Below are 26,084 nucleotides of genomic sequence, written 5' to 3'. Positions count from 1 at the left end.
GTGCTGCTGTGCACCCACAGACAGCCTGTGTACACACAGGGTGAGCTGCAGTCTGATTTATTTCATGTAATAATTTGAATTTAGTGATAAATTTGGCTGAGTCAAGTTAGTGGATGAGCCAATCTAATGGCTCACTGATGCCAAAAACCACCAGGAATGATGGTAAAACAATCCAGAGTGGGGGCCTTTACTCTGTTTGAAACACTCAGCTCCACTGCACCAACCCAAGCACTTCTGCAGTGCTAAAACTCTCTTTGGAGGAAAGGCATTTGCTGGTTTCACTGCATTTCTCCAAAGAGACAAATTTGCCTTGTGGCAAGCTCTCATGAAAGTCAGCAGAATTTAGAGTCTTTGGGCACTTCTGGAAAGCCCAGCCTCGCGTGCTGGTTCCCACAGCCCTGTACTGCCACAGCACAAAAATGTGCAGCATATTGAAAAGTGAAAATGTGGCAGAGTGTAAAATAAAGAGAATTTGGTATTAAAAACCCCAGCCTAGCTGTTGGGTAAGTGAACTGGACTGTTGTTTCTGTTTTCTCCATTTCCATATTCCATAATCCAGACTTGTTATACATTTCCGGTTTGGCTTCAAGTTTTAATAAAGTGGCTGCTGAATTTCCAGCCTGTCACACAGGCACTGCAGAACTCAGAAATCTTGACCCCAGCTGGTGGCAAAATATGTAGGCGGGAAGAAAAGCACCAGTCTAGGAGAAGCAGGAAAACTGAGAACCCTAAGCTAATCAGCTCTTTTAAAAGAGGGTGGTTACTATTCAAGTAGTAATTTATTGAGATAAAGGAACCATGAGTCACAGAAAGACTTAGGTTGCCTGCAAGGGAATGTTATTCTTTTTTCTTTCCTTTTTTTTTTTTTTTTTTTTTTTTTGAGAGAAGACACTTGTGTGTGCATTTGCAGCTTATAGCTAAGAGGTTGGGGCTAGAAAGCTAATCAGCCATTCTGTCTCCTATCTGCTGATCTGCTGGCCTTGGGGGAAGGGGAATGTGGGCAAACAGGCATTAAATTCCACTGGCAGGCGACGGGAAGGTATTCCTTGATAAGCAGCATCCAAGATGATGAGCCATAAAGCAAAGCCCCTGTGAGGAAGCAGGGGAAGAGGTAGGGAAAGCTTTGAGCATCTGTCTCAACCCAGCCTTGCTCAATGCTTGCCAGAGCAGAGGTCACCACCAACAATAATAACCCTGGAGAAGCCAGACGTATGCTTTCCATTCACCAATAATCTACAAAGCATCTTAGGGTGATATCCTGGCTCCTCTGAAGTCAATGGGAGCTTTGCCAACGACTTCAGTGGAGCCAGGTTTTCATCCCTGATAAATTTAAAGCAACCCCCAGGCTTAAAGATGAAACGACAGCATCCTGGGAGTGGGTGCAGGCTGAGGAGCAGCAATGCTGCTCTGAAAAGCTGTCAGATCTCACAGACAGGATGCCTTCACAGTCCTGGAGCAATGCCAGGGTGGACAGGCAAGGGGTAAAGTGGACAATCAGGTAAACAGCAATAATTTTTAACTGCTGGGACTGCTTCAATATAGGAAGTCTTGATACTGTGACATAAAACCCAGTGGTCCTTCTCAATTCTGAGATAAAGAGAGTTATGTTGGTTTATATTATATCATACTGATTTTTTTTCTCTCCACTTCTTATCCAGTGATTTTCATGTTGGCCTTGAAGGTTGTCACCTGGTGGCACTCATCCAAAGTGAGGATTTTTCACACTTGACCAGGTACAATCAATGAAACAAAGCAAAATGTTCATTTCAGTCCCTAGGAGCACCCAGCCTCTGCAGTGTGCTGGGTCTCAGGCAATACTTTGTTTTCCAGGACCCAACACCAAGTGCCGGTGCCTGCACAGTGATGAAGTGGACAGTGTGGGGGACAGTACATGGGTGATAACCTGTGATGGCTACAGCAGGAGACAGGAGCATCCCCATCAGGACATGTCAGCAAGGACACGACAAATTCAGCCCTGGACAAAGTTTGCTGGCCTGGAGCGCTGAAGGTGGCACAGTGGCATTTTTGTTGGCAGGCTGGTGCAAGGGAGATCCTGGGCCCTTCCTCTGGCAGTGTCACAGCTGCAGCCAGCAGGCTCCTGAAACACCTCCCAGGAGAGAGTCCTCACCCTGCAACGTGGGCAGCCACTACTCACTCCCGAAGCTGCACAAGGAGGAACCTGTGAGGTGTGTGAGAGGCAGGGTGTCAAGGACCTCCCACAGCTTCCTGACTGCCATACCTGAGCTGGGCTACACCACCTGACCGGGCACTATGGTGCTCATCAAGGAGCCTGAGCTCTTTTCCCAATGGCTCTTGCTATTTCCCTGGCACTGGCAAGAAGCTGGGAGCACACAGGAGCTGAGTCTGCCTTTCTCACTGGAGGGAAGAGAAATGGAAGGTAAAAGCTGGAGGTGGAGGGGTGAGCTGTGAGCTGTGAACATTTACAGGGAGCTATCACAGGAACACACCTCTCTTATCCCAGCACCACTGCCAGACCCACTTGCTGATCCAGCTCCCTGTGGAGTGCCCACAACCACATCCCAGGAGCAGCATCCCCCCCAGGCTAGCTATGGTCTCCTCCTCCTGTGAACTTCATCTTCCACCACTAAACGGTGGCTGCTTGAGCCAGGGTCCACCCAGCTGGGAAAAGAGAACTTTCCCCTCTGCTTTTAAATCCATCTCCCCCACAGGTCTTGATTCAGCCATCTGGACTCATCGATGAAGTCATCTGCTGACTGGAGAGTGTTTGTGAATTTAGAGGGGGATCTCCAGAGCATGTGTGTGCCCACTCCTGCCTCGCTGTCCCAGACAGCCTCACAGGCAGCAGTGCCATTCGCAAGTGCCACTTTTACACCCACTTTTTCCAGTGGGAAGAGGCTTTGGTTGCTCACTGCCACCCGCCTGCAGTGAGCAGCCCTGCTCTGTCCCTGCCTTGCTTTGCACAACAGCTCAGCACAGTGATGTGCCACGAGGAGATGCTCACCAGTACGGGCCCATCTCATCTGGATTAAAGATGTCTTTGGGTTCAGTTTCATAAGGCAAGGGAGAGCTTGCATTACCCAGAGCTTGGCTGGGGCAGAGCCATGTGTGTTTTAAACCAGGCTGTCACTCAGACTGTTTTGCATTAGGAGCCTTGCTCTGAGGGCTGTCGACTGGTGCTATGAAGCTCTGAAATGCAGAACTTATGTGCCAAGTTTCCACTTTTCTTCAACAGCCACTAGGTATGGTCAGACTTGGCAAACCTGGAGGACACTTGTGCCTCTTGGCTGCCAAGCCTGCCTCCTGTAGCTGCCCTGCTTCTGCTCACTGCCACCAGGATGGCAGCAAGGGTGGCAGGAGGAGAGCCAAGGCCGAGCGATGACATCCAAAGTACAGTCAGTGTTTTTATCTTCTTGATTAGCCCAAGGAATGTTTGGGTTAAAAAAAAAAAAAAAAGGCACCACATTTTTTAAAAGCCAGGTGACAGTCCCGCAGGCTGTTATGGCTTTATGCAGTATTGAATAGCTCTGGATGATCCAAGAGCATCGGTGCCATACCGGGTAATTTTCAACAAGTGCTGTCACGGGATGGAAGCTGCACCTCTGACACACTCAGGGCAGACCCATGGCAGTCCCTGCCCTGTACAACCATCTGTGCTGATCATTCCTACTGCAGTGCTAACATGGAGCATGTTTGTGGATTTAAAAACCCTTAAATCTGAAGGTTTGGGGTTTGTGGCTTTTGGTCACATCTTTAATGATACCCCAGTGCAATCATATTAACTATATTCTTGCCTGATTCCTGCGCAGTCATTGACAGTGGTTATCACTGGACATCATCCTGACTCACTCATGGCCACAGCCTTCAGATGCTCCAAGACCTGCAAGGAACCTCTGAGGAGTTCTCATTCTCCTCATGCCCCAAAAGTGCCACTTTCCCAGGGCACAGTGAGGGCTAAGGCTCCCATGATGTGCCTTGTCCCAGCTGGCACTGCACATTGGAAGAACATCTCACTTTCACCTTACAGGAAACCCTGCTGAGGACATTGATCTCCAGATGAAAATGTTTCAGATTGGGGGATACTTTTCCCCCAATTTAGACGTTTTAGACCAATTCAGCCTCTCAGCTGTCACATACTCACAGATTGTTCGTATCCTCATTTTTACACGTAACATTCCCAATTGCGCAAGAACGGCAACAAAGATTCCAAAACTCCCCTTTTTTGTTAGGAGGCTTTATTTATGCTTCAAATTGATTTGAGCTGTATTTGTTCTTGTTACACTGAGCTGCACCTTGAGCACCCGCAAAGCAGCCCAGCTCCCTCAGACTGGGCGCTGAGATATTGACTTACAGCAAGTCATAATCCGACCCTCATTTTCACATACTCTCAAGCCCACGTTACTTTTAAGTTTGAGGGCCTCCCATCTGAGAGAGAAAGGTTTTTCCACAGTACTGGCACAGGTCAGCAACCAAGAGGAAGAGTAATGAGTGTCAAACTCCGGCGGAGTCCCACTGGGGCCGCACAGACCGGCTGAAAGGGACGTGTCCCTGCAGGGCAGATCCATTCCAGCCGAGCAGGGCTGGCAGGGGGGACGCAAGGTGCAGCCGTGTGTGGGGAGGGGTGCGGGAGCAGCAGTGCGGTGTTCTGGCAAAGCAGGGCACGGAGAGGAGCAGCTCGGCACGGGGAGGAGGGGGGGACACGCCAGGCTGCAGAGAGGGCGAAGGAAAAGGGGGGGAGCAGGGGAAGGAGGCAGGGCGGTATAAAAGCATCCGACACGTACCTCTCCCGACACAGAGCGAGGGGGCGAGAAAGTGGGGCTGGAAGCAGCAGCAGCAGCAGCAGCAGCAGGAGCGGCAGCCGCTCGCAAACACGCACGCACGGTGGCAGGAGCGAGTGCAGCGCTGCCCCTGCCAGCCCCAGGGCATTGGAGGGAACAGAGAGGAGACATGGAGCCAGGTATCCAACTCCTCGGGAGGGCAGCGGGCAGCTGAAGCTTTGCGCATCCCCTCCACCCAGATCTGCCCCCTATCCCATTTCCCACGGCTGAGCCAGGGGAGGAAGAGGAAGGGGGACGGGAGAGGGAAGCTGCAATCTGTCCCTCTTTTTCCCCGGGGAGCTCGCAGCCCGAGGGGAGCTGGGAGCCGGCGGGGTGCCCCGCTCCGTTCTCCGCGCACGGCGAGGGGCCGGGGCAGCGCGGGACGGGCAGAGCAGGCAGGGCAGGGCAGGGAGACGCCTCGACGGCCGTCGGGAGGGGAGGGGGGAGCCGCGGGGCGGGCGAGGACACGGCGGCGGCGGCGGCGGGGGAAGCTGGTGCGGGGGCCACCCCCATCCCCGCGCACGGAGGGAGGCGATAGCCCCGAGCTCTCTCCTCCCCTCGGAGCGTCCCGGCTTCCCCGCCATGTGAGACTCGTCCCCGGCCCCCCCCGCCTGGCTCTCCTCCCTCCTCCCTTTCCCTCGCACACGCACTGCCGGCTGCCCCCGTGCTCGCAGCGTGTCCCCGCCGGCCGCCGAAAGCCGCTGCTCTCCGCCGGCCGCGGCTCCCCGAGGCGGCGCTGGGGCTTCGGCCGCCCGCTCCCTCCTTCCGACGGCCCGCGGTGCCTCTGGCTTGCAGGGCTGCCCGCAGAGACGCCGCCGGCCTCGGGTCCCTGCCGCCCGCCGCCGGGCAGCGCCGGGACTCTGGCCGCATCCCGCCCCGACGTGGCTCCGCCGTGGTGCGGCGGCCCCCGCTGCTGCTGCTGCTGCTGCTGCTGCCGCCGCTGCCCCGCGCCCGCCGCCCGCCCCGCCGACGCCGAGAGCGCCGCGCTCCCCGCCGCCCGTCCTGCGGCTCCCGGGGCCGGGGCCGCTCCGGTGGCCGTCCCGGTGGCGGCGGCCGCCGCGGCTCCTCCTCCTCCTCCGCCTCCTCCGCGCCCGCCGCCGCCGCCGCGGGGCCCTAAAGCCGCCCGGCTCAAGAGGATGGTGCGGCTGGCGGCGGAGCTGCTGCTGCTGCTGGGGCTGCTCCTGCTCACCTTGCACATCACCGTGCTGCGCGGCGGCGGCGGGGAGCCGCACGCCCCCTCGGCTGCCGGCAACCACAGCCAGCGGCAGGTGAGTGCCGCCGCCTCCCCCGCACCCTCCCGCGGCCCCGGGGGCAGCGCGGGGCTGGCCGAGCAGGGGGAGCCGGCGCCGTGCACCTGCCCCGTCCGCATTCTCCTCCCCCTCACGCCCGGCCCGGCCCGGCCCCGAGGGCTCCCCCGCCCGAGGGCTTCCCCCGGGGCTATTTTACGGGGTGTCCCCCCGCCCTCCTCGGCTTTAGGCTGTCGGGGCAGCGGTGGCAAAGGCAGAGGCGTCGGGGCGACTCCCACGCGTGTTCCCGCAGCGCACCTGGGCAGCCTGTGGGGCAGGGAAGGGATGGGAACAGCCGTGTCCGGCACGGCGTGTCCCACCCAGGACACCCTTTGCTCCCTTCGTGGGGCACAGGGTTCCCCGGAGTGAGGGGGAACTGATGGGTGTATGGTCTCGGGAAGTGCTGGCACTAAGTGTATGGCTTTCCTTGGAAAGCTCCGAGAGACAGGCTGACATTCAGTCCTGAAATAGGCAGCAAACTTAGGGTCTAAAGTGCTTGTGATGTGAAGGACAGTACTTGTGACCCAGCTAGCCTATTCCAGGCTTTTGAAAGACTTCTCCCATGAAACTCCACTGTGTATTATGTCCAACAGAAGTGAAGGACTTTTTTTTGTTCTGTTTCAGTATTCTTGCAGGTCGTTCTTTTTATTCATGTTGCCATTCATTTATAATGGCTGGAGACAGCGATCAAAGCTGCAGCATCCCCAACATCTGCAGACAAAGCTTGTCAATCTCTGGTCAGTTGTGTGTACCCTGGCCAGCTCTCTTCTCCATCCAAGTGGTAACATAAAATCAGCTACCAAGTCATGGGATAAACTGACCAAAAAAAGTCATAATTATTATCACCATAAATTTATCTGGGTAGGAATCATAGCACCAGTAGAGGATAAAAGCCAAGGAGAAGTCAGGAGAGTGCAGGCTGTGCTGGTCACTCCATGCTGGTGGTCCACAAAATGAACCCGCTGGCCACGGGAGGGAACCCAGCGCCGCAGGCTCAGCATCCCAGCCACAGCCTGGAGCCAGGTCCTGGAGCCTAGCTCAGAAAACCTCCTGCTGGACTTGCTGGGAGTGCTGCTGGGGAGTGCTGAGCCCTGCACTGTGGGTCAGGCCCCACCAAGCTCTCACTGCACTTTTATCACCGCCTTGACATTCCAGGATGGTTTTTTTTTAATATCTGCAAGATTTCTGGTAATAGTGTTTTATAAATGATGCTTTCTTTTCTCATGGGCACTGGGAATGCCTTTTTAAATGATGTTCCTTGGAAAAGTAAATTTGGAGAGGTTTTTTATGAGGTGTTTGCTATCATTAGAATAACCCTGAATTTGCCTTTTCTTGACAGGCTTGTAACATAATGAGAGAAACATCTGGGCAAGTGGGAACTCTGGGTGATGCTATTTCCCTGAGGAGCTCCTTTTAGAGCACTCTTTTAAGGTTAGGGTGAAATGAGGAAAATCATCTTCAGATAACTATCTTGGATTATTATCATTGCAGTTGGCTGTCTCACGAAAACCTGTAGATTGTTGGCTTCATGAATTTTTTCTGCAGTGATGTTTTACAGATTACCTTAATAAACTCTGTGCCTTTAAGCACCGTGATAGCTTTAGCAGTTCATATTTTCATAATGTTTTGCCATTTGTAGAGTTGAAATCCTTACATACTTCCCAACTCCACTGATTCTGCAGTTATGTATTTGAGAGACAGTGTCTGTACAAAACATTACTGGGGGAAAGGATATTGATTAGAGCAATTGGTTAAACAGATGGAAGTCTATCAATTTTTTAGTTTCATGACTTCCAGGGATTGTATTGCTGGCTTTAGAAAGTTGCACTTAAGCAGGCAGATGCTCAATGAGAAGTTTGCACTAGGGTCTTCTCATTTTGGCAGATTTTGGGCTGTATCATGGCACATGCTGAAGTAAATGCAAAATCGTAGTGCACTGCACTCACAGGCAGAGAATCAGTGTGGGAAATACTGCACAAACCCAGACTTGTTGATATGAGCACTTAGACATCTCTCAGGGTTTTTCTGGCACATCTGTGGAGAGGAGTGATTGTGAGAAGTGAGTGAGATTGGTGTTGCATTTGGTGAAATTTCTCTTGAAGAAGTGTGGCAAATCCAGGAAAGAGTAATCTTTGCAACAAATATGTTTATAGACGTCTTTCAACATGGCAAATTTGTATCAAAAGTCCCTGGCAATTATCAAATCGAGGATGTGGTCTATTAGGGCTTAGGCAGTCTGTTTGCACAAATGAGGTAGTCAGAATTGGGTCCTTTTTACTTAAAATGAATTCAGAAATAATCCTTCATAATCTTAAAATATTGTTGGAGATTTAAATAGTCTAAAACACCTGTAAGCATTTGAAGTCTGATTCAGTAAGAGAAGGAAGAGCTTCTCTTCCTCCCATCCTTGGTCCTTCAAATGAAGGAAGGATTTTGTAAGATAGGTTTTGATTTCCTTTGGTCTTTCAGTTGGGTTAACCCCTGCAATTAATAGGACTAAGAGATGAAAGAAATATAGAAAAAAAACCCCTTCCATCCTAAAATAAGCAAGTTATTTTTTCCTTCCTCTTGCTGCTGTTAGAACTGGGCTGTGGCAGGGCAAATGAGCGCAAAATGGGAAATCCACGCTGGAGCTGTAAAACAGCTCACAGTCTTGAGTTATGACAGAGAATCAGCCTTGTGTTTCTCAGTCAGATTTCATTCCCTTCCTTCCATCTCTTCCAAATGGGAAAAAAATGGATAATTGAGGAAGAGGGAGATTTTTTCTGCTGAGAATTCTACTAGGTCTAATTTAATTATCATCCAGAAGCTGTTCTGGAGCATATTTATGAAATAAAAAGCTACAGATTTTCTTTTCTGAAGAAGAGCAAATGAAGCTATATTAAGAGATGGAAAAAAACAGCTTGGGTATGTTTCTATCTTTTTACATAGTTCTAAAACCAAGAGAAGGCTCAAACATAAATTTTGGAAGACATTTTTAATACTTTACGATGCTCTAAAATCTGTGCTTTCATTCTGAGAGAAAATATTTCATCGTGAAGTTTATCCTCTTCACTTCTAATTCTTTCATAGCAAGCCTTGCACACCAAGAATAACAGTATTCCCACACCAAGAAAAATGACCTTGTAAAATGCAGTAGCAGAGCCACCAACAATATATGCCACAGCACATGAAGTCAGATTCTCCACTGCAATTCTTGCAGCAGTGTTACATTAGCCTGAAACTCAGTAGTTGTGCCTAAAACTGGAGCCGTGTAAGAAAACATCATTTGAAAAGCAGCACAATGCTGTAAACAATTTTTTTTTCCTTTTAATCCCCCTGCTCCTGCCGTTGTCCCCTCCTTCAATAAGCATGCAAAGCAATTGCAGCCTGTTGGAAATGCTCTCTGAGCCCTACCAGAAAAAACACATTCTGTGTGGGGATACCAGTTCTGGATTTCTCTGGGTGTGCATTGAAGGCACTTGAGATGGTGTTTCATGTTTGGACTCAAATTTTTATTATTTCTTATGAGTAAAGCAGTGTTATTATTTTAGGTTCAGCAACTTTTCATTAGAAGGCACAAAATGGCAACAATCTCCTTACATAGTCTTTTAAGACTAAACTATCCAATTAAAAGCTGACACCGAGATTATTTTCCCTTTTAACCCAATAACTGATCCCAAAGAGCTGCAATGTGGATTTTTCTGTCCAATTACAAAACATCACCCAAACCCAAGGAGAAGGAAGAAGAAGCATGAAGAAGAAGTCCAGGGAAACACCCTGTGCCCTCCATCTTGCTTCCAGCCACAACAGACTAAAAATCCCAAAACCAAATTTTCTCACCAAGTGATACACCTACACTGCTCTCTACAATCTATTTCACACCTTAGTGGGTTCCAGTCTATCTTGAAGTCCAGGAAACTTTCTCCATGAGTGAGGGTCAAAGTCAGTGCTCCCCTGGGGATCAGACATGGAAATACCCCAGTGCCCTGGGTTTCCATAATTCTGCTCCTTATAAATGGTTGCACAGGAGTCACTCTCCAAGCTGTGTGAGCACCCCTTTACAGGGATGAGCTCACAATTTCTCCCAAGATCCCCAGTTCAGTGCCATGAGTGGTTTAGCAATGGTCTGCTGTCTGCTACCTTTGCTGGGGTGCATTTCAGTCTCTTCAGGGCTTGAGAGTTCTGGCTGACCCTTGTACTGCATTCAGGCAATTTGTAAAACTATCTCCAGTTTTCAGCTTTCAGGCTTCTTCAGCTAAGTAGGACTCAAGCTGTTTACTTTGAGAGTGTTTTAGACTCTTTTTTTTTTTAAGTAAATTTGAGCTCTGGATCTTTACATTTGCTTTGCTCTGTTAGGAACTGATTGTCTACGTCATCTTTGAAAACCTGTCCATTCCACATTCTGCCTTCTTGTTTTCCAGACTGCCTTTAGCCTGTATAAGGTGCCAATAAGAGGATGTACATTTAATGTGGACCTTAAATCCTTCCCTGCCTTAAGAGATCTTTATACATTGCATGAACAGCTTCCAGAGCAGGTGGCTTGTGAGCTGAGCAGGCTGATTCTCTGTCACCCAGAATCTCTTTTGGTGAGGGGGTTCCTCATCACAGGGGATGCTGGTTTTTGTGCTTTTTGGCAGTGACAGTGGAACCTGTTCTGAGCTTTGCTGTGTAGATTCTTAACCGAGGCTCACCCTTTGGCGTATGTTCCCCCAGCCATGTACTGAGATTCAGCAATGGCTCAGGCCATGTGCAGCTCATTCTCTCCTCTCCCAAGGGAGGGAACTGTGTGTGCTCTTTAGTGGTTTGGCTCTGGGGCTGTGGCTTGTTCCAGGATCCAGGGGGAAGGATGGGTGATCAGCTTTACGTGTGCTGCTGCTGCGTGCAAGGAAGAAAAGGATTAAATGGGAAACAAGGGTGAAGGAGTGAGGTTGCTGCACTGAGCAGAGGGCCATTTTCTGGCATCCTTTCTCCTTTCAAACCCGGCTCCCAGAAATCTCCAGAAAGCATTAATTAAACTTCTCTCCATACCTATCACTTGGATTAATTTCACAGCATCCTTGGTGGAAAAGTGCTACTGCACCTTCAGGTGGCAAGGTTTTTAGTATCTTAGACTACTACAGTAATTCAGAACAGCTATCCAAGAATATTTTAGTTGTGGCTGCAAGGAGCAATGTTAGGCAGGTGTGAATGTAACTTCCTGAGTTAAATTTTACCAAGATGTTTGGATGTGGCATATTTTGCCAAACATCTCTTAAGCTCAACAGGTAACAGTTACTGTACAGCTTATCTTGGATCGTCACTGATAAATACCTGGCATTAAATCACAAGGTGCCTCTCTATTTTGTCTCTGTAACTACAGGTCAGAGCAGTTTTTCCGAGTGCCTCATGCTGAAGAATCTCTTTGAGTTATTTATTTCTGTTTAAAGCAAGATTTAGGATTTTTTTCCAGCTCTTTATAGTATTGGGCTATTTGTAAGAAAAAAGCAGAGTGTGTGTTCTAAATTCATCCTGGGCCATCACAGTGTCCTCATGTTGATTCCCATGGTCCTGGAGCCAAACACAAACACAGTGGCTACTACAGGGAGAGGTCCAGTGACATGGTGCAGCTGCATTAGTTTCCACTTTGCCTCATCTAACCTGGACAACCAGCACAAGTTCTGGAGTATCTTTTGTTTTTAACTCCTGTTGATTGTGTAGAGAAGTTTGTTCTACACATCCTTGTGTGAACAATGAACAAGAGGAAGAACAAATCTCCAGAAAGCAATAAATAAACTTCTTGTCATACCTATCACTTGGATTAATTTCACAGCAAACCAAAGGATCCTTGGTGGAAAAGTGCTACTGCACTTTCAGGGTAGGATGTGGCAAGGTTTTTTAGTATCTTAGACTACTGCAGTAATTCAGAACAGTTATCCAAGAATATTGTAGTTATGGCTGCAAGGAGCAATGTTAGGCAGGTGTGAATGTAACTTTCTGAGTTAAATTTTACCAAGATGTTGGATGAGGCATATTTTACTAATTTTGGTCATGGCAGCTGTAACAGTGATACAACCACTCTGCTCCTGACCCCTTGCTCTTGCCTGACTGGTACAAAACTCTCTCCTTTGCTTCTCCTGCTTTGGTTGCCAGCCCTTAGGTTCAGTCACATTTCCCTGTCCTGTCCTTTCCCAGTGCCAGCTGCCCACCGAAAGAGGAGGCTGCAGCTCTGCTGGTGGCCTCAACAATTTCTTCATCACTGTGCTGTGTGGTGCTGCTCAGTGTGTAGTGCCCTGTGGTTTGTAACATCACTGTTATGGCCTGCAGGTACTCAGAGGTTCCCAGTACTCAGAGGTTCAGCACACTGGGCTGTTTGACACCTTGCTCTGCTGTGGAACTCCTTTGCTGAGGAGACATCTGCTTAACCAGTACAGGTTATGTTGGATGTAAATTGGGAACTGTGGCTTGAATCCAGCACTGTTCTTTTGTCTCTGCTCATATCTGCGACATCTCTGTGTCAGTAATCAATGCTGAATTGTTCCAAAGTGGTGGAAAACTCCATCAAAGAAAACAATGAAAGAATTGTTGATAAGGTGGAAACACCTGTGTTAAGCTCTCAGATGCTCTGTTATGTCACAGCATCTGAGAACTTCACAGAAAGTGAAATCCAGAAGGCTTCATTGATAGTAGTATAGATAATGATGCAGACAGTGCAAGATTGGCCTGCCAACATAATGTGTATGTTTGAAAACTTCCTGAAATCAGTGTGACTTCTGAAAACTCAGTTATTGGTAGGTATTCCAGTGGGAAGAAAAGATCAGTTTGCAGATCTCTTATGTTTTCTAAGATGCACTGGTTTGTGAACATTCATGCTTAAGAGTTTCCCCTCTGTTTTCCTTTATTATGTAAAAGTGCACAGAGTGCAAGTAATGCTAGGAAATTATTTTGCCATTCTTCTCTTATGCTTTCATTCTTCTGCATTACTTTAAAATCTTGAAATACACTCCTATTTTGAATATATAGATAGACAATTGAGATGTTTCCTTACACAAGTGTAAACCTAAAATATTGGAGCCATGTAATTTTGCTTGGTGCTTACATCCTGACTTAGCAGCTTTGGCAGGTGTCACTGTGAGCACTGGTTGCTTTGTGCTCTTCTGGGTGTTTTGCCAGTGTTCCTTACAAACAGATATGATAGTACCCAGTTGTGCCTCATTCGTTCTCTTCACAGTGTTGGTTAGTGTTTATTTGCTCCTTTTTTTACTACTCTTACCTTGCTGTCTGCTTTAAGACTACACTACATAAAAGCCCTTTGAATTGACTGAATAATGTTCAGTTATCAGAAAGGTGACTTTTTGAAGGTATTATTTTTCAGTGGTGTCTTTTTTTCCCCCCTTATTTTACTTTTCAAATGTCAACCCAAGCTTATGGAGGTTGAGGTTTCAGCATTCTGGTGCAGCTTGTGAGCAATGTGCAGTGCAGTGGGTCTCCAGCCTGAATAGAGGCACTGTCAGAGATGAATAATGAAGTGTTAACTTTAAAGTGAAAAATACAAAGTGCTTCAGTAAAAGGCAAAAGGCAGTACTCAGTGATGCAGTGGTTACTGCTGCACTTTAAGACCATTGTGTATATTTTACAAGTTTTAAAGACAGTAAATGCCAGGCTAAATTCATAGTCCAAAGCATAGAGATGAATAACATTTCCAAGAAACAGCGTAGTGAGCTCACTGGTACATCAGCAAGAGCAGAGTATTTCCACTGTTGGTATTTCCATGAACTTTTGATTTGAAATACCAGAAAAAGAAAGAAAACAAAGTGAAATGTAACTTATTATTGTAATAAGGGATGGCTTGCCACAGTGGTCACTTCTGTGGCACCAGAATGCTTGGTTAGAGGAGCTGGTGTGGGCGTTACTGGTAAGCAGCTCCTTTATCCTTTTGTCCTTGTTTTTCAAGTGCTCAGAGAACTCATAGCCATGGGTCATATCTTTTTTATTTCTCTCTTCCAGCAGTCTGGCTGGACAAAAGCAGGCCTGGAGTTGTTCCTCTCTAAGCCTTTAATGTAGGGAGGTGCTCCTGTAGATGAGAGGGGGAAATCAGGGATGAAAACTTTCTCTCGCACTCTTGGTGGAGTCAGTGCACATTGAAAGGCAGGAGGAGTGCAAACATCCCTTGGCTTTTATGCTACTGTGCTAGATCTGCCTTCTCAGTGTGTTTAAATTGACCTCCTTCCACTGACTTCCACAAAGCAAGGCAAGTCAATGGTTTGTGTCAGCTGCAGAGCCAAGATCCTCTTGAATATGAATCTTTCACAGCTCAGTTTTCCCACAGAGCTGATAAGCACACAGCACGTCATCAGGACATCCATCCATAAGGATGAGCTGGGCCCTGGAGTGTGGCTTTCTTCATGTTACATGAATTAATTTCCATCTGTTGTGTTTCTCTGCAGTGAAAAATCCAGGTGTTTGTTTGTTCCACAGTAGTTCTTCTTCCTTGGGAAGATTAACATTTCCTCTTTGCCAGCATGGCTGTTGAGATCAGTTCTCATGACAAAACCAGTGAGTTCTCTGTAAGTACCTATAAAAGCCAATAGTGCCCCATCTGGTTCTGCCACTCTAAGAAAAGTGGATTTCTCCTCTTCTAAGGAGCTGTCACTGGGTCCATGGCATCCATGGGACAGGTTCCTGTGGGGGCTTGAATATCTGTTGTATTGTAAGACTTGTGTGAATTTGAGTTGCTCTAAATGAGCTGCAGCTGCAGAGTTTTTAGTTAGGCAGCAACTGTAGCTCGTGAAGGTAACTGAGATAAATAAGGGTGAGTTAAAAGCTCAAGAGGAGCTTTTGAGAAGACAAGAAAGACTGTGCTGCAGAGAATAGAGAAGAACTCTAGTAGAGAAGTGAGAACAACACTGCAGCGAAGATTACAACAACTTCCATTCCTGAATGCTCCTTTCAGGCATCTTGCCTTTGCATTCTCATTGAGTTGGATGCTCAGGTACTGGGTTGGGCACTCAGTCAAAACACTTCCTCAAATAGAGGAAAGCCCAGGAATGCTGAGCAGGTGTGACAGTGTTCCAGGGGTCTGAGGATGAGGGAAGAGATGAGGATCTGACTCCGTGTTTCAGAAGGCTGATTTATTATTTAATCATATATATTACATTAAAACTATACTAAAAAAAATAGAAGAAAAGGTTTCATCAGAAGGCCAGCTAAGAATAGAAAAAGAAAGAATGATAACAAAGGCTCTGTCTTGGGCTCTCTGTCCGAGCCAGCTGACTGTGATTGGCCATTAATTACAAACATCCAACATGGGCCAATCACAGATGCACCTGTTGCATTCCACAGCAGCAGATAATCAATGTTTACATTTTGTTCCTGAGGCCTCCCAGCTTCTCAGGAGGAAAAATCCTAAGGAAAGGATTTTCCATAAAAGATGTCTGTGACAAGCAGGAGGTGAAGCCCTTGCACTGAAAGAGATGTGCTGCAGGCTGGCATGGCAGGAGTTGACGGCAGAGAAATAGTAATAGAAGTAACAAGCAAGAGGACTGAGTGATAAGTCAGCTATTTTTTAAGCTAGTGCTTCAAAAAATTATTTACACAGCTTTAGTGTCTTTATTGCCTTAGAAGTAACCCAGCAGCCTCAGAAGAAACCATCATTACTCCACTGGAAGCAGCTGCTGAAGTTCATAAAGATAAAACATAAATTTGCTTCATTTTACCTGCCATATGCGTCAGTGCAGGATTTTAGAATAAGTATGAGATTGGTCTCAATATAGCCAGACATCTACTAATGTCTGTTTGCACAAGCTACCCAAAGAAACAAACATGATTAATAGTTTCAAACAGAAAATGAGAACCATAGCTGTCCAGCATAGATTCTGTAACACGCCATTCTGCTTGCCTCCTACATCATGTAAATTGTTTATGCACTATTCAATTTCATAGCCAGAAATTATTTCTCTTCTATTTAGCAACATGAGAGCAATAAAACTGCCTCTGTCTTTAATGTCTGCTGATTCAACTCTCATCTGAAAGTGCCTCTGAAAGTTACCTCAGTAATCAGACCGGAGTTGTTTAAGATGCAATCTGTATATCAGCATTTTGTGCCCCTGATTTTAAGATTCTGTGGTCAGAAGAAGTCTGTAAAGGCTCACTGCACAGAGCAGGCTATAACAAAGCAGTTAATGAATCTCATGGCATGAATGCTGCCATTACAGTTTATTTGAATTATGCTGGCATTCTATCTTAAATATATCACTTTTTACTAGTTGGTTGAGCTATTTTTTTGAAACCAAGTCAATATCAGGCCTGGGTATGCATCTTAGCTAAACTATAACCCAGCCAGTCCATGCCTTTTGCCCTGTGGAGTGCCCGGAGTTTTTCAAAACATGTAACCACAGTGATATTTTTATAAAGGAATGTTCACCTCATGGGATTTTTTAAAGGTGTTCTATTTTTTTCCAAGTTACAGCTTCACTTTATTGTACATGATGTCCAATAAAAAAGATATATGTCTGTGATTGGACTTTGAAAAAGGGCCATGGTGCCTATTCCATTTAAAGGGAATGAAGTCAAGCAGTAAATTTGCTGGTCGCCCTTTTCATATTGACTGTATCTTGGCCAGCAGTTGGTCTTTGATGTTGTAACAATAGAGCAAAGGCAGAGGAGGAGGAGGATTAGGACCTCCATAATATAAAAACAAGCCTGCATTCATCATGATTTTTATAGAGCACAGTCCCTGTCTATTGGAGGTTTGCACTATAGGCTTAATGTTCTGCAGAAGAGTACAGCAACTTTAACATTTGCAGGTGGTTTACAATTCATCCATCATTACTCCTACCATCTCCTCTTAATTCAGTTGTTTGGGCATTCAGCATTTGAATTTTTCTATCATGTTATTCTTTCTACAAGAGGAAAACAGATGTTTGTCAGGCAGGACAGAGCTTCTGGAGTATCATTTTCCATTTTGGGGGTTGAGAGTCACATGATTTATGAAAGGCTCAGTGCAGCTGGCCAGTAGAGTATCTATTCCTCACCTTGTGCTTTAAAGTTCAGGCTTTTATTGGGAAAGAATGGAGGACTTGATATGTGTGTGTCTAACATTTGTGAATTTGTATCTCAGAGGGGTATTTCTGAGGCACACTGCCTGTGACTTCAGGTGTATCAAAAGAATAATGGCAGAGGTTTCAAATGAGCTGTTTAGCCTGGTAGAGTCCTGGAGAATTTTGATGTGTATTGAAATGGTATCAGCACCAGCTCTCAATCCAAACATGCAGGAGGAACAGGGTCACCCACTTCCTGAAAATGTTCAAGGTACCAAGAGTGCTGGTGGGAGCAGATAGGCCTCAAAATGTGAGCAGAGCTTGGAAAGAGAGAAATAATGTGGAAGGCAACATGAAGGGAGTGTTCCAGGGCTGTGATGATGGCAGCAGCAATGAGCCTGCTGCAAGGGCATCCAAAGGCAGCTCTTAGGGAATGATCTGGGGTTGGATCAGGTTAAATTGCTTTGCTGCACCAAATTCCAGTGGCTCTTGCTCAAGGCATGATCCTGAAGCCCACTGACAAGGCAAAACACCAAGAAGTTTGTCTGCCAGACTCCAAGGACACCTGTCCCAAGGAAGGGAAGGGGTGAGGGGAAGATGCCTATCCATGATGCATTTGACAGTTCAGCACTTGATTTAGTGATGAATCCTGTGCCTTCTAGGGGTTCAGATTAGACCAGTGAGTCCAAACTCATGAACAAGCCACTGCTTGCCAGCTGAGCTGCAGTAGCTCCTTAGATGTCTTATTTCACCTTCATCCTGCACAAAATACAAGGTGAATTTAAATTTTTAGTAAATCAGCACTGAGCAAACAAGCCCTGCCCAGAACTCTCATCAGGGTGACAGCAGCCTGTCCTCAGACCAAGGACGTGGCTTGTCAGTGGGGAATCTGATTTTTAGTGAACATCTACCATGATGGCCATTTTCTGCAGCAGATGTAGCGAGGCAGCATCAGGTGCAGGAAATGCTCACCTTCCATTTCTGTGCTCAGTTCTGTGTGTCCTACATCCAACCCAGACACAGTGTTGTGTTGTCTTGGCTCTTTCTGTTTTTCTCAGCTGCTGAGAGCAAACTACATGAGGCTCAGCCAGTATAGGGTGAGTTCTGTCTAGTTAGAGGCATCACCTAGTGTTTGAAAGGGTTGGGCCTTGAGAGATCAATAGCTCTGAAAAAGCTGCTGAAATCCTCCAGTGGATGTGAATTTGATCCCTGCTCTTCTTTGATCTGGCATTCATGGCCCTTTGAATAATGTAAATCAAAGCTGCCGTTCTCACCTACCCATCCCTTTTTCTTCTTCTGTCTCCTGTGAGGATCATTTTTTCATGTTCTTAGGAATACAGCTTTGGCTGTCTGAACATCAAGATAAAACAAACTCATTATTTGCATAACATCAGAGTAAAGGCCAGATTAATACCACCTCTCTGATTTTTTTTCCTTCCTTTGTGCTATTCCTACAATAAAATACAAGGGGAGTGTGCAGCTGAAATCATGTGTTTGCACACATATGGACTGAGTGGGGGAAAAGAGATGCATATGCCAATTCTCTGAAATGCACTGCTGCCATTGATAAAAGGAGCAGCAATTACATTGTTATATTGGGTTATAAACCCCATAATACTACCATGACAATTATTGAAGTTTGCTTGTGAGAGCTGGATGAGGAGAAAATATATATATTTATTTCTTTAGCAGAGTTAAGTAGCTGAAAGTGAGTTCCGAGCCATAGGCTTCAGTGTCTCTGCTGCTTTTGCTTTGGGATCTCTCTTTGTATAGAGCTGTTCTCCCTCCCTGGATATGGCTTCTCCACAAGGATCCCATCTCTGTTCCTTGCCAGAGGAGGTGAGGATACACAAAACTGAGCTTCTTATCTCTCCTCTTTTACCTTTTTGCTGTGTTGGGCTGCTGGGACTAATCTAGAGATGCCTTTTGCCTGCTCCCTTACACTTTATTGTCAGTGGCATCTGGGTGGCTTCAGGCACATGCTAAGACTATAACAACTTTAAAAAAATATAACCATTTACCCTAAAAATAGCTCAGAAATAACTAGTGATCATGGGGTGGGAGGGAGGCAGAAATGAAGATATTTTCATTTCATGTAAGTGTCAGATTCAAAAGCATCTGCCTTGCTCAGTGCATGTATGGAATTCATTTCCTGTCTGCAGTCGATTGGAATGCCCCCCGAGTCGTTAGAAATTGAAAATCAAGTCATGCTTCTTTAATCAGCTCTAGGAAATAGCCCCCATCCCTAACTGTTCTAAGAAAATTTATATATACATGCACTGAATTCATGATGCAGAAAGCCTGCCCTTCTCTCCAGGGCACATCCTTTCTCCCCTCTTAGACAGAGCAGGGTCTTCTCAGTGTCTTGCCATGGTGTGCCACCTATCCACTCACTGGCTCTTCTTCCCCATCGTGTCACTGGAGGGAGGCCTTTCTCCTGTGAATCCACATCCCCTGGTTTCTTGATCTGTCACTCAGGCAGCCCAGGGAGGTGCAGAGAGAGAGCAGGATGTCTGTCAGGTACCTGCTGCCAATTCCCGAATTCTGGGATCCTGGCTGGGCCCTCCCAGGGGGTCCCCTGTCAGGGGAGACCCTCCTGGAGTGGTTCTGTGTCAGGAAAGAGACACTCACTGGATTTTTTCAGTCTTCAGGTTCTTGTTTATTGTTATCTTATCTAGAGTTTTGCACACTGTCCAGGCTCAGCGCACTGGAAAAGCACCACAAAATGGCAACAATCTCTTGTTACAAGGTCTTTTAAAGCTAAACTGTCCAATTAAGAACTAATACCTAGATTATTTTCCCTTTTAACCCAATAACTGATCCCAAAGAGCTGCAATTTGGACTTTTTTGCCCAATTACAAAATGCCACCCAAACCCATGAAGAACATGAAGAAGAAGGAAGAAGAAGCATGAAGAAGAAACCCAGGATCACATCCTGTGCCCTCCATCTTGCTTCCATCCACAACAGACTAAAAATCCCAAAACCTAAATTTCCCACCAAGTGATGATACACCTACACTGCTCTCTATAATCTACTTTACACTTTTGTGGATTCCTGTCTATCTTGACGTCTGGGAAACTTTCTCCATGAGTGAGGGTCAAAGTCAGTGCTCCCCAGAGCAGGTCAGGGCACCCCAGAGCAGACAGAGAAATGTTCCCAGTGCCCTGGGTTTCCACAGATGTCCACTGCTGATGGCTTGATAGGAAACCACAGCAAGTGTTGCCTCTGTGTGCCAATGCCATGGATGCTAATTACTTGCAGTTGCTCCTGTATCAGTCTCCAGAGTTTTCTAAGCAGAGAGGGCAAAGCTGTGCACTTGAAAGAGTATTTCCCTGCAGGAGCTGAGGTGCTGCTCCTGAGGCAGCTGCTCAGATTTCTGCTGCTGTTTTGCTGTAAACTCCTGGGTGCAGTAATCCCTTCCAGGGAGTGTTGTGAGGTATTGAAGGTGAACAAACCCTGCCTTTCCTCTGCCTCCTCCCTCTCACTTCCACCCAAAGGAAAGCGAGCATTAGTGGGGAAGGCAGCTAAGGGAGAGGCACGCAAATTATCTAGCAGCCATTTGATGGTGTGTGTGTGTGTTTTGAGCACCAAGACTAAAGTGATTTGCCTTTTTTCAGGCACAGGAGTAGCTTTGCCAGAAGCACAGGAAACATCATGTTTTTGGAATATAACACTCGTCTGCTTTCTTGCTTTCCCGTTATTAGCTTTTGCTTATGTGATGAAGTCATCATGTAACTTTCAGTCCACAGGGACTAAACACTTTCTAGTCTCTAAAAACATCTGCCAGTTAACACAGCCAGAGTCAGAGACACTTTTGAAAGCATAGGGTGGATATTCAGTGGCATATGAGAGGGAGACATGGAGGCTGGGAATAGCTGTTCTTGGAAACTAACTGCTGAAGGCAACTTTGGAAATTGAAAAGGCTTCAAGTAAGGTTACTCTTTTAGCTAGGGAGAGATAAAAACTTCACTTATTAAAGCTGGTTCACCTACTGAAATCCTAGCCATAGGGATTTAGTAGAATAAATTTGCAAAAGGGCATCGTTTAAAACCCAGGAAAATAACTTAAGATGTATGTTTGTTCTCTTTCATTTACACTGATGTTTTGTGTGCTGACCTGCAAAGCCTGAAAAAAGGGTTGTGTACAAAAAGTATTAATATTCTGAATTTCCTTTGCAGTTTTAATTGCAGCTTAAGGCAACTTTTCCCATTCTGTTGGAATCTAATGTGTAAATTATAATGCAGATTTCAGATGATGGGTGAGATTAAACTAGTTTAATTGAATTTAGCAAAGGTATAAGTAAATTCTATTTTAAAGCTTTATTTCACTGCTGATTTGATGCAAGTCTTTAATAAGGCCTAAAAAGAATTAGAACTTTCAAAGAATTTGCATTTTGCCACCACAGGTCATTCGTGTAGAATACTTGGGCTACTCTTCAGCTGTACCTTGTCTGTTCAGCCACTAAACCCTGATTTAGTCCTGTGTGGAGAGCTCAGCCAGGCAGGGATTACAGGGAAGATCTTTAGAGTCATGAAGAATAGCTTAATGTTCATCAGCAGCTTAGGCAACTGAAAATACCTGTTAACTAGAAGCAGAATTTGGCACTGAGCATCTGTGAAAGCCCTAGACAATTCAGTTCTGTGTGCTTGGCTGTCCCCTGCATGGCTGAGCAGATATGCTGAAGAACAAAGCACCAGTGTTGTACTACATTAGAAAATTTGCTGAAGGGCCTCTAGTTTTTTTTCCAGCAGACATTGAGCTGCAATCACCACCAAGTTTGTATTATCAAAGTGTTTATACAAACTTGCAGCTCTTCACCTCCAAGCTGAACCATGCTGTTTGTATTTTCCAGCTGAATGAAAACATGAAACACAACCAAACAGCAGAGCACATAAAATAGCTGTGATGTGAAATGCGTGTCCACAACATGTAGCAAAATGATCTGAGTATAACATGGTTGGTTTTCTTCTTAAGCCCAGAGTTAAAAACGTTGTTTGCCAGAGCCATTCAGATGTGGAGCCACTGTTTGCCAGTGGTGTGGAGGGGACAGAAAAACTCCCAAGCAGAATCTGAGCAAAGGATGGACCAAAGCTTGATGATTTCAAGTGAATAAACTGGCTCAGTAAGGGAGGAATGGTGTTAGGATGGACTAAAGCTTGATGACTGCAAGTGAATAAACTGGCTCAGTAGGGGAGGAATGGTGTTAGAGCTGCTCTGGCACTCAGGAAGAATCAGTTCACAAGGTTCAACAAGGCAACAACAGACTTTTCCTCCACTGCAGAGGGTGCTGATGTAGTGTTAGCCACGAGCCTCAAAAGAGCTCTCTGGTACCTCCTAGATGTGAAGGGGCCCTCAACCCTGCAGCCTGAGGATCTCTGCAGTCATAACACGTCCTGGCCTCACATTCAGTCATCAGGATTTTCTGTGTAGCCATGAGGGCTGCACAGACAAGTTTATAGTGTAGAAAGCCTAAAATTCTAAAGCTGTGGTTCTGTGATGAATGTGCCCAGATGCTTTGGGATGCTCCTGAGAGCTGTTTCAGCATAAGGCAGACAACCAGCAGAGGTGGGCTGGGTGTGTGCTGGGGCACCCCAAGCACCTCACTTTGCCCCTGGCACCAGCATGTACAGAGACCATTCCTTCAACAGTGACTGTGGATTGATGTCTGCCCCGAGCTTCTTACTTGCAGCAGTATTTGTGACTCCATCCTGTTCTCCACAGAGACAGAATCTCTTCCAGAGCCATACAGCCCCTGAAGGTGCAGTGTCCCAGAGCAGAGCACTATGGAGTGACTGGATTTAGTCTGTCCACGGCCACATAGTCACACAGGCAGATGTACTGCAAGTTAGAGCTGCTTACACTGTCATTTTACCAATTTTCCTGGAGAATTTGAGAACAATAGAGAACTGTTAAAACACAGACCATGATTAACAGAACTTTATTATTGTTATCGTTATCCTTCTATTATCAACTGATATCAGTGATGAAGCTTTTATTCGCATTATGTTTAAAGCAGATTCTGTATTTTGGACCTGCTTAGTGAAAACAATTGTGTACATACAAACCAATGCCATCTGTTTTCAATTATTTATTAGCAGTGATTATCTAAAATGCACTCTATTATTGGAACAATTAGTTTGTGCAGTTTTCTGAAGATAAGTAAGGTTTTTCACTTTACTGCTATATGTGAGTGAGGGGCTAGCTCATTTTAAGGAAAAATTAAAATGTCTTAGCAGCAGAGTGGTTGATGTAACACCCCTCTGCTCTGACTTCCTGTCTGACTGCCTGGACTGTATGTGGCATTAATCATAAAAAAAATCTTTGTGTGTCTCTGATAATGTTTCTCAGCTGTTACTCTCACTGCCTGCTCCTTTAACGTGCCTGATAGGTGCTGTTTATACTCATGATAAATGAAAAACATCAATAAACTCCAGGAATTAGATCACCCAGGTTTGTTACACATCTTGGATCTGTGCCTGTAAGTCTCATGTAGTATCCTGGTGTGTTACTCAGCCTCCCAAGAATGGTTAATTTTAAAGTGATCATTTAGCACTAACCTGAAACCTCACAACAGCCTTCAAAATGAAAACAATCTGTTTGGGCAGGTGGGAAATGAAACCACTCCTAATGGCTGTAATGGTTTTCTGTGAAGGCCTCAGGCCTCATTTTGTCTCTGATAGCAATACAGCATCTGTGAAGTTTCCTAATAAATAAAAGTTCTTTGTTGCTGGTGATTGAAGATGCTGTACAGGTGCATCATGAAAGTGCAGGGACAGACCCTCAGTTTTCTATTCAAGACCTCTTGTCAAGATCATTTTACAAGATATTTCAAAGGAGTATACAAGAAATAAGAAAGCAATGTAGCTGCAGCAGGGATTTAGTAATAAATTCCCTTGCTGCCTGGGAGCTATTAGAATATAAATTGTATCAGTTTTCTAAAATCCTCTAATAATTAGCAGTGCTTGCAAATGTGCTCTTGCTTTGGCAAGTAGGGAATGAAGGAAAGTAATAAATATGAAGGGCAGAGAAAGAGCAACTGCTTCAGAATATTTTCTATATTTACAGTCATTCCTCACTCTCTGTTTTGGTTGTTTTTCCAGAACTGGAAATGGTATTGAAATAAGGAAGAGGGGAGGGAGATGGACTCCTTACTTGCCAAAATTACAGAGAAATTCCCTTTTCCTGTAGTTTGGTATTTTTGCAAGTTCCCATTTCTGTTTAGCTTCTCTGTGGGGAAGAGAAACAGTACATTTCCCTGCTCCTCATGTCTGTTGTGACAGAGGGAGAAACATGATGGGGAGGCCAAGGAGGGTGTTAAAATACAACTCTGATTATTGGAGAGTTAACCTGCAATACCAGGCAGAACAGTTTTCCTGCATGTAGAGTTGTCCCTTGGGGCCTGGCATAGTGCAAGTCCCACCTGGATCACTGAAAATTATCCTCACAAAATCCTGTGAATTGCTTTTCTTCTGTGGTTTATAGATGGACACAAACATTTTGATATATACTGACCTATTGCCCTCCCTTTTTCAGAGATGGGTGTTGCAAGGTGTGTTATTCTGCAATGCCAACAATGTGTCAGATTCTCTCTCCCAGGTTTATTTCATTTCTTTGTCCCACAACCCATAATAATGGGTTATATCTTCCTGCCTTTATATACTGTCCACACTTGGAACACTCAAAAATCCTAAGCTGTTTTTGTATTAGGAATTTTCATAATTATCTGATCGCGTGGGGCCTGCAGAACTGTAGCTTACAGACAGTATGAGTAACCTCTTAAAATCATCTTAATGGAAAGTCTAAACATTGTGAATAATCCTTTTAAATGAAGAGGGTAAAAGTGTTTTATCTTAAAATATTTAGAGCAGATGCATCATTTGAGTGAGAAACCAGTGTGCCTGAATTAGAAATGTCATAACTTCAGAGAAACTGAGTCAGTAGTTCTGAATGAAGTGACATAGCTTTTAAAGGAAGGCAAACAACACTGCTTTCCCAAAAGCATCACTAATAAAATTGTGTACACCTAAAAATAATCAGTGTGAAATATAAACATGGGAAATAACGTAAAAGTAAGGAAAGAAGAATATCCCCCTTGAAAAAAAATCAAATTTCATATATTAGCTTTGGAACACAAACCCTACTTTCTTCAGAAAGGATGCTGGCATTGCAATAAGGACAAACTTTTTCCTCTAGATGGGTCTTGGAAGAGCCTTTGCAGAGCTAATGCAGTAGCACAGGGTGAGCACAGTCTTCTCTTCACATGCAGTTCAAGCTCACTTTTGTTTTTGGCAGCCTCTTTGATCTTTTTACCAGAAATGCACATTTCTAATAATACTGCAGGTCAGCTGAGACATGACACCAAGAAGTATCTTTCTAAAAAAATGGACAATCTCTTCATTTTATTAACTGGAAACAAATGTCCGCTGGCTTGTCGTACCGCGAGCGGATAACTGGAACGCTCACACATACTGAGCATTTCCACTTGCAGTACAGCACAGAGGCCCAAGAGCTCCTAAAGTGCTTTCCCAGTGCAGAAGGGGCTGTGAGGGACAGCCCTGCCTCTGGGCAGAGCACTGTTTAACCTGGGTCATTCCTGCCAGGCATTATCCAGCCCTGCCCTTGAAGTCAAGCTCCACGTCCCATCCTGGGGCTCGGCAGTGGCTGCCATCAGAAATGTGTCCCTGATGTGCCACTGGGGTCTCTGGGTCCTCCCTGGGCAAGCAGAGGGGTCCATCCTGCTCCCTTGCCTGCAGCAGCCCCTGGGATGGAGCAGTTATCTTGTCCCCCCTCTGTTTTCCTTTGCAATGTGGAGCACCCCTTCTTGCTCAGTCTGTAATTAAGGACAGCCCCTGCCCCAAGCAGCTTGGTAGTGGGCCCGATCAGCCTGATGTCATTACTTCACCATGACAATTTCCTAACCAACTCCATGTGATATTCCATCTGCTTGACACTATTAAAAACTTTTTATATGGCCCTTATTATTGTAGTGGCTGAGCTCCCCGCA

The 26,084-nt window shown here is 45.8% G+C and overlaps 1 protein-coding gene across 2 annotated transcripts in view; it reads left to right on the top strand.

The window, feature by feature from the left end:
- Positions 1 to 4,780: 4,780 nt before the first annotated feature.
- The window catches only part of ISM1 (isthmin 1), a 44,214-nt gene continuing 22,910 nt past the window's right edge, over positions 4,781 to 26,084 (top strand). Inside the window, exons 1-2 of one of the 2 annotated variants that reach the window (XM_074536856.1) lie at positions 4,790 to 4,936; positions 5,592 to 6,064. In XM_074536856.1, the coding sequence (XP_074392957.1) occupies positions 4,927 to 4,936; positions 5,592 to 6,064 (483 nt within the window). In that variant the 5' untranslated portion in view covers positions 4,790 to 4,926. Of the gene's footprint in view, positions 6,065 to 26,084 lie in introns of both variants that reach the window. The other variant, XM_014268129.3, reaches the window with a different exon arrangement.

Source organism: Zonotrichia albicollis, chromosome 3, assembly GCF_047830755.1.
Source record: "Zonotrichia albicollis isolate bZonAlb1 chromosome 3, bZonAlb1.hap1, whole genome shotgun sequence".
Taxonomy (NCBI): Eukaryota; Metazoa; Chordata; class Aves; order Passeriformes; family Passerellidae; genus Zonotrichia; species Zonotrichia albicollis.
This window is presented reverse-complemented; position numbering and strand designations above follow the sequence as displayed.